The 8796-nt window shown below is 39.7% G+C and overlaps 1 protein-coding gene and 1 long non-coding RNA gene across 2 annotated transcripts; both read right to left on the reverse strand.

Annotated features, from left to right (window-relative positions):
* Window positions 1-623, reverse strand: LOC109138128 (uncharacterized). Its single transcript, XR_002041838.2, has 2 exons — window positions 559-623; window positions 1-377 (listed from the first exon to the last, which is right to left on the reverse strand). It is a non-coding gene; the product is annotated as an uncharacterized LOC109138128 (long non-coding RNA).
* A 741-nt stretch (window positions 624-1364) lies between these two features.
* LOC104920356 (leucine-rich repeat-containing protein 43) lies at window positions 1365-7879 on the reverse strand. Its single transcript, XM_019257508.2, has 10 exons — window positions 7706-7879; window positions 7396-7602; window positions 6648-6758; window positions 6061-6200; window positions 4322-4560; window positions 4069-4232; window positions 2775-2946; window positions 2152-2291; window positions 1981-2070; window positions 1365-1590 (listed from the first exon to the last, which is right to left on the reverse strand). Exons 1-10 carry the CDS (start codon window positions 7790-7792, stop codon window positions 1372-1374), a joined length of 1569 nt encoding a protein of 522 aa, XP_019113053.2. The 5' UTR covers window positions 7793-7879; the 3' UTR covers window positions 1365-1371.
* Window positions 7880-8796: the final 917 nt, after the last annotated feature.

Below are 8796 nucleotides of genomic sequence, written 5' to 3' on the forward strand. Positions count from 1 at the left end.
ACTAATAAATCAATTTTAATACATGTTTGTCTGCTAGGTAGGCTGTAACACTTAATAACACTTTATAATAAGGGTACAAATCATATACTTACATTTTGTAATACTGGTTAAGTCTGAAGTGAAGCTAAGCCTGAAAACTAACCCAACCAGGATTGATGGATTAAGTTCAATAACTGATGATAATCCTGAAATCTCACTTGAAGCTAAAACAAACTGTTTGCTTTAGGAGATTTGGTGTGAGAGCAGAAGAGCTTCAGCCGCAGACTCCCATTTCTCCAGCTCCACACTGAACTCCACCGTCACTGGTACCAGTTGGACAGGCTCAGAGTTGTCTGTGAGGACATCCACCTCGCGTTCCTTCCTTCCCTTTCCTTTGCCTGCAGGGGACAATATCAAACAGGATTGGTGAAAAGAAGAGTTGGCACGCTTGTGACTTTTAATATATGCTTTACAGTGGGCACTGAATGCTTTTTAAACTTTATAGTGTGCAACTTGCTTTAAATCTTTATCTTAATTTCTGTATCAGTTTTACAGCTATTAAAAGTTAAATGTAACAACCTTTTGAACCTGATGCACTCCTCTCCTCCTTCTTCTTCTTGTCCTCTTTGATTTTCTTCCTTGGATCCTAAAAGGTAAGTTAAAAATATATCCCACGTCAAATAAATTCTGTTTTTGGCAACTTGAATTATGTTTGCTGTCATTATAAATCCTGTCTCAGTGTTTCTCAATTTTAAACCAAGCTGTTTCCTAATAACTCCAGAGAAATGGAGATATCTCAGCAATGCACAGGCTGTGTAAACACAACAAAAAACAGTTTTCTCACATTTTTCTCCTCCGTAGACAGACCTTTCTAGCAGCGACATTCATTAAAAAATATTTGTAGATGATGAAAGTGGAAGAATAGTTCTCAAAGAGTAAACTTTACACCAGAAAACATTCAAAGTAAGGCCAAGAATGGTTTCTAGCTTCCTGGAGCTGGAGGAGGCAGCATGATGAGTGATAAGGCTGCTGAACCAGTGTAATAAAATATCTGGCAAGACTCTTCCAGTGAAACGCTCTCACAAGAGGCTGAGCTCGATGTCGTCCGTTGAAATTTGCAATATTTTTTCCAGAACTGGTCCTTCGCTCTATCTTTGCTCTCCTCCTAGTCTTTCTCAGTTTTTCCCCTGACACACTTTCCTCAATTTCTTTCCATCTCACCTGGTAATCAGGGTTGCACCAACAAAAGAGTCTTCTTGTATTTTCTGACTTAATTGTTTGAAATTTAGGTTATACGCCTTTGAACTGAAAGACCTCTAGGAAAGACAATTTCAGTTATCTTGTACAATCCCATGTCTCAAAGCTTCAATCAGACTTACGTGGTTCCTCTTTCTAACTTGCCTTTTCAAGCGTTTGTGGAGCTTCCTCGGTATGCAGAACACCAAAGTCACAGAGAACATCAACCCTTTGACCTCTCCTGGTCAGGCTTTGCAAGGGAACGTGGACAGAGCCAAGGAGTCTTCTGATGGGGGCGTCATGGACCAGCTCTGGTGCCGATTTCTTCTTTTTGTCTTTGGACTTCTCTTTAGTGGAACCTGATTTGACTGAAGTCTGAGGAAGAAAGCAAATATGAAATGAAACATGAAATGATGAAGTCTGATTTTTATCTGCTAAAACAAACTTTGGACACCTGAACGGGGCTCATCTGACGTTCTCTGACTGTTTATATTAGAACAATCCTCACTTGTTATATAACCTGTGACTCACATTTAATTAAGGCTGGAACAGCACATCACATTTGAAACAACAAAGGTTTCTGCACGTTATTGGCCACAGTTAATTTAAACTTTTATTAATGTACCATGTTACAGTGACAGAAATGTTGCTGAAGCAATAAAGCCTGCAACCTTCTAGGAGTCATCAAAGTCTATTGAATAGATCCACTGACTGATTGATGACTGAGTTAAGGGTGTAAGTGTGAGTAAGTGGGAATTTAATTACCTGTTTGTCTTTCCCGCCTTTCTTTTCTTTTTCATTTTGGCTGGATTTAGTCATCGTGATGTCTTTGGAAACTGCAGGCCACGATAGGACCTGTAGTGTCACATTCCAGAATATGAATCCGAACATATTTTGCATCTAAACATTTGCCGTCTCACACCTTAGTGTCTGTACCTTTTCCTCCTCTATCTGAAGATTAAGTCCTAGATTGAAGAATCTCTTTAAGCCTCCTAGGTTCCTAACAACGTATGTTTGTGTGTCACTGAAATCCATACACTCTGACCACGTCAGCTTCGCTGTGCTGTGTCTTGATACTGTAGAAAAATCAGAAAAATACACAAGTGAAGGCTTGGCACACGCTGGGTACTGCATGTACAAAACAAACCAGGCTTTAGCAAGTCAGAGATACCTAATTGAGGGGAAGTGTAAATAAACCTGTAAATTATAACCTGTAAAGGTTATAGTGCATATTTGTGCATAGTGTATATTAACAAACATCAGACTGACCCGAAGTATTTTAAACATGATAATGATTGAAAAATGAGTATAGTCAGTTTCAGGGAGTGTACTCTTCACTCTCTGCTCTGACTGTTTTTATCATCTCCATAAATTCCGCAGAAACTGATGAGTAAACGTTCATCCCAGTTATACAGGAAATGGTACTAAATTAAATCCAAACATCACACTGGCATTATATCCAAACTCATTTATACCACTGCAATGACAGGTATTTGCTGTGCAGTAATCCATGCACCTGTAGGCCTGAACCCTGTGCAGGTCAAATGAGAAAGGTGTACCTTGTGCAATCTCATGGCAGGTTCTCTCAGCATACACCATCGAGTCACGTGTGTCTAATTTGGAGGTTTCTTTTTCACAGTTTCTGTTTGATTGTAAGTCAGCATCACTGAAGCCATCTTCTGTCACATGTGCGGTGGTAGATGCGTCCAATTTAGACTCGCTGTCGAGCTTCTGTGAGGAAAAGATGGTACAAAATGTTGTTGACTTTAGACGTGTTTCAGTATCTAAAGTCCATTTTTTTTCATGCTCCAAAGTACATACAAACACAAACTGACTCATTGATGTGTGCAAATATCAAACAGTTTCTTTTGTGGGCAAAGAAAATTCAATCTAATCTACAATAACAAAATTGCTTTCAAGGGTTCAATTTTTTTTTTTCTTTTTTTTTTTCCATGTTTTTGTTTAACCTTTGTTAAACAGGAAAGGTCCAGTTGAGATTAAAAATCTTTTCTCCTGGCCAAGACAGGCAGCTGCACAAATAGACAGACAGTATTACAACACACATCTACTCCTACATAACTGCCACGATTATGTGTTGTGGTATTTTTGTTTTCCTTGCTGACTGCAACTTTGGATTTTGCCTCTTTACAGCCGGCATGGACAAGAGTAACAATTGGGAGCAACAGCTGACTCTTGAAATGTACCTATGGGCATGTGATTATTGTTTTAACATGAACTTAAACTTCTAGATTTTTACATGCAAAATCAATTTTCAAACATGAATTATTAGGGAGAGATGGGGGAAAGAATTAAGTAATAAATATCCAATTAGCAATGGGAGAATCCGCCGGTGAGTCACTTTTAGAGCTGCCTAAAGATACAATTAGTTTGGTGATGTGTTTGAAAAATCGTGCAGCATATTCTTGGGACAGGGAATGTTTGACACTCTTGATCCACTTTAGGTGACAGGAAATGACATGAAATAATGACGTGATGTAGCAGCAAAAAAATCCACCTACAGCACTAAAATCACCAAGGAGATCCACGAGATGGAAACACTGACTTTCTTACTGAGACTGAAGAAAGATTCATACATTATAAAATGGTCAAAATGGAGAAATATCAGTCAGTTTAAGAACTGAGGGTGCTGTTTTTTGTCGGCATTGTTTAAGTGTTTAAATGTCATTTGTCAAAGCTGTATAAACCCCTCTAACCATAATCCTGAACCTGAAGATGTATATTTAAAAACTAAAATTAAGCCAAAAACCTGTTTGCTTTGACTTCAGTTATCACATGTGACATTCTGGACAGGGTTCAACCGAGAGGCTGAAAAGTGTGGAAAGGATACATTACCGGGTCAGCAGGTATTTCGTGACCGCAGAAGTCATACGTGATGAAATATCCGTAGGTGACAACAGGGAAGTCAGAGTTAGTGCCGTTATCTGCACTCAACGGGTCTGGGATTCCCCTCATCCTTCCTATGCTCACTGTGGCTGATGCCCGGTCCACTGTCAGATCTGTAAAAGAAAACAATCCTGATATTATAAACTGTAATCACGCTCTTGATGTAGATGAAATGACAGAGCTGCACATTGCTCAGCCTCACCACTCATCTTGGCTAAGCCCCTAAATCGGTGTCTTTCATCGGGGGAGATCTGTAAAGTGTCCAAGTAAGAGAGCCGTGGGAGACTGTCCAGAGTGAAGCCCGGATAGCAGGATGCAAGAGTGAAGGGGTTTCCCTCCAGCACCAGTGTCCTGAGGCAGGGGAGTGTGGTCAAGGTGTTTACCAGAGCCTGCTGGTCCTGAAACTCGCAGTCACCCAAATCCAGAGACAACAGCTGTGGCCTGAGGTCAGAGATAGTCAAATAAATCTTGTAACATAGATAGGAAAAATGAAATACATAAAGCTCCTTTAGTATGCTCCAAAAAATGCTCCCATAATCTTTTTTTTACAGATAAATGTCAACTGCAAGCTATAAAAATCACCCTGCAGCACACAAACTGCATATAATCAGGTGACTATGGCTCAGGAGGGTTGTCCACTAATCAGCTGATCTGTGGTTCGATGCCCAGCTTTTCCAATCGAAATTTCAAAGTCTCCTTCTGCAATATACTAAACCTCAAGTTGCCCCTTAAGGCTGTGCCATGAATGTGTGAATGTGAATAATTATCCCCTGAACTATTGCTGTGAGTGTATGGGTGAATTAGATAAGTAGTGTAAAAGCGCCTTGTGTGGTCGGCTATACAGGCACAGTCCATTTGCATCCGTTGAAGGTCCAATGTGTACGTTTTAGGACAAAGTATTGGCAGCAACTTCACTGCTAGGTGCCCCTAAATCCTACACTGGACATTTAACAGATGTATAGAAATCCTGAGTTCATGTCCATCCAAGTGGCCTTTCCTAGCCTACCATCCATCCATTTTCTGTAATTGCTTATCCCTCTTTTATCAGGTTTGCGGGGAGGAGGCTGGAGTCAATCCTAGTTGACTTAAGCCAAAAGGTAGGTTACACCCTGGACTAGTTGCCAGTTCATCACAGATTTGACGCACAGAGAGAATGAAGCATTCCTAAGGCCACTTTAGAGTCACCAGTGAACCTATTACCTATACGCAGACATGCAAACTTCAATCGAGGTGTTTGAACCATGAACCTTTTTGGTGTGAGGTAACAGTGCTGACCACTGCAAAAGTAAAATGCAACAGTACGATGTAAAAGTTTCTCTTCATTTTTACTCTGTTTTATTCATTCATTCACTCATTTAAAAATGGATGCATTTATGTACATGAAGATCTACACACTCAGAGTTTTCTCTACTTTACCAGGAAGAAATTCTGAAACCCTCAAATTTATTTATTTATTTTTACTTTCATAAGTGTACCTAGATATGTACATTTCTGTTTAATTGATGATAAAGAAGCTTAATAAATGTCCCCAATGTCCACAGTGCCTTACTAATATTAGATTTAGTATGCTGATATTTTGTTGACTCTAGGTCTACAAGATAAGTCTTTAGTACGTAACTTTGTAATCAGCTGACAAAATAGCTCCCACTGAAACCACATTTAGTAGATACAGTTATTTTGGATGGGAGCAAAAGATTTTTGGTGAAAACTTCAAGTGCTGCCTCAGTGGGTGTCGACATTTAAAACGCAGGCACACACGTCAAATGTAAGTAAAGGTTGTATGATGAAACATCGTCACATGATGCAACAATACTGTGACATAATGACATAAACAACTCTACTTGAGATTTAGTTTGACCTGGTTTTGGTTTACCTCTTCAAAAACCACACTGTGTGTGTGTGTGTGTGTGTGTGTGTGTGTGTGTGTGTGTTTGAACTAGCCAGTGTTTTCCTGTAAGTTGAAAGACGTCTCCATGAGAACCAAAACTGTTTGAGCCAAGGCCAAGGTGGTGCAGGCGAGGAGGCGGGCTGCTGGTAAGACCGTCAAGAGCAGATAACCGATTGGCACGAAGCTCCAAAATCTTTAAAAGAAACACATTCAATATCAAATATCAAGTTATTGTGCAAGACATCGTGATGCACCACCACAAATACAGATTTAGGAAGGACCTGAATAAATGAGTGTATGATCTTCATATCAAACAAAGTCATGCTTTGTGGGATGGAATAAAATGTAAAGCAGGCTGATCTTGTATGAAGATGAGGAAGTGATCAGAGTGAGTTTGAGAGAAGGCAGGAGCTTCAGTCAAAAAAAAAAAACTTTCACCACACAGTCACCACATCTCAACCCGCTTGAACACTTAGAGGGTGTGTCTCTGTGGTATTTCCTTCATTTGTCACCCATCTGTATCTCTGATGTGATGGAAAATATGTCACTCTACTACATTTTAATTCTGAATCACTCTTCAGTGATAAGACTTCTGCAGAGGAAACCGTAGTATGATAAGCAGCGGCTGGGAGACTCTGACCTTCAAAGTACTGGGAAGGTTTTGTGCTGAGATTTCTGTGATTTCGTTGGAAGTGAGCACCAATTCCTCCAGTTTTGAGAACTTTAACAAGCCCTCATCGATGACTGACACCTGAACACAACACAGACAAAACATCCATGAAACATTTCATGTAAAAGTAGCAATATTTGACTTTTTTTGTGTTCAAACTGACCTTAAGAGGTCAATTAAACAATTAAAAACGCTTTTTATCATTGAGATTTCTCTTTTTTGTGTCCATTTTGGGATTTGGGGGGTAATATGACAAATTTTAAGCTCAGGGATCACTCTAATTAATTTCAGGATCACAGGAAAATAAACTTCCTGGCCTTCTATAGCAGATTTTTGGATTTAGGGACACCCTAACAAGCTTTGGATTTATTAGAAATACTATGTATTGTTGCGTGGGTATAAAGGAAAGCCTTCCAGCATGTCTCGTTTTCTTCCTTAGTCTCTTCACTATTCCTCCAGTTTATCTGTGGTTATTTCAGTCAGTACGATATCATAGGTTTGGTAATGCACTTACAAATAAGAATGCAGGTAGTTTCCTCTAAGAGGACAATATTAGACCAGAAAACAATGAAAGACTGGAAACACTGAAATGCTGATTTCAAGCTTGCCATGAGCTCAGTTTGGGGCCTGCATGATCAAGTGAGAACCACTTACCGGTAAGTCAAATTTAAAATATAACATTTAGGATTAGGAAACAAAAACAAAATTAGGCACTCACGCCTTTGTCCACAATACGAAGTGTAGTAAAGTAATTGTAAATGAAGCGATCATTCAGGTGTCCAGGTGTGAGCACAGCCAGCTCTCTCAGAGCCGGAGCTTGAGGGCTCCATGATGGATCAGACTTCCACGGAGAGTGAGGGCACCTCAGCAGATCCAGGCGGGCGTCTATGTCCTCTGTGTCTGCTCTGTCTGGACAGTTTTTTGTCTTTTTTTTTTTGGAGAAAATAATCAGTTCATCAGTTGAGATAATCTAGAAAACACTGCAATCAATTTACAGCTGAAACAAACAAAACAAACAAAAAACTCACCCAGTTGACAGGTCCACAAGGAAAGTCATTCAGACACAGGCGGCGGATCCGCTTCTGTAACACTGCAGAAAGTGTCTTTGAGCTCATGTCATTAAGTAATTACTGAAGAAGAAGAGAACACAGGAGCTTCAGCATGCAGTGTGTGGTCAGTGTTTCAGGAAAAAGGCCTCTGGTGTTTATTGTTTACAAAGGTTTGTCAGTTGCCTGGCAACAGCCGGGTTCACTCCACACACTGCATTGTGTTTTGACTCGAGTGTCTATAGGTTCAAACTAGTGAAAAGACACCAGCCCTCACAGCAAATCACTCCTGGTTTCATACCCACCTCTTTTCCTGCATGTAAGAATATTGACTGAAATTAATTATACTAGAGGTAAATGGACTGGACTTATATAGAGCCTTTCTAACCTTACTGAGACTGAGATCCTTTGGAGTGTGCAGTGCTTTTATGACATTGTGGTGGCGTCTGCATTATTCTATGCAGTTGTCACGCAACAATACATAGTATTTCTAACAAATCCAAAGCTTGTTAGGGTTTCCCTAAATCCAAAAATTTGCTATAGAAGGCCAGGAAGTTTATTTTTCTGTGATCCTGAAATTAATTAGAGTGATCCCTAAAGCTTAAAATTTGTCATATTACGACCCAAATCCCAAAATGGATAAAAAAAAAGAGAGATCTCAATGATAAAAAGCTTTTTCAATTGATTAATTGACCTCTTAAGGTCAGTTTGAACACAAAAAAGTCAAATATTGCTACTTTTACATGAAATGTTTCATGGATGTTTTGTCTGTGTTGTGTTCAGGTGTCAGTCATCGACGAGGGCTTGTTAAAGTTCTCAAAACTGGAGGAATTGGTGCTCACTTCCAATGAAATCACAGAAATCCCTGCACAAACCCTTTCGAGTACTTTGAAGGTCAGAGTCTCCCAGCCGCTGCTTATCATACTACGGTTTCCTCTGCAGAAGTTTTATCACTGAAGAGTGATTCAGAATTAAAATGTAGTAGAGTGACATATTTTCCATCACATCAGAGATACAGATGGGTGACAAATGAAGGAAATACCACAGAGACGCTCCCTCTAAGTGTTATAGAG

This window comes from Larimichthys crocea, chromosome III (genome assembly GCF_000972845.2).
Source record: "Larimichthys crocea isolate SSNF chromosome III, L_crocea_2.0, whole genome shotgun sequence".
Classification (NCBI taxonomy): domain Eukaryota; kingdom Metazoa; phylum Chordata; class Actinopteri; family Sciaenidae; genus Larimichthys; species Larimichthys crocea.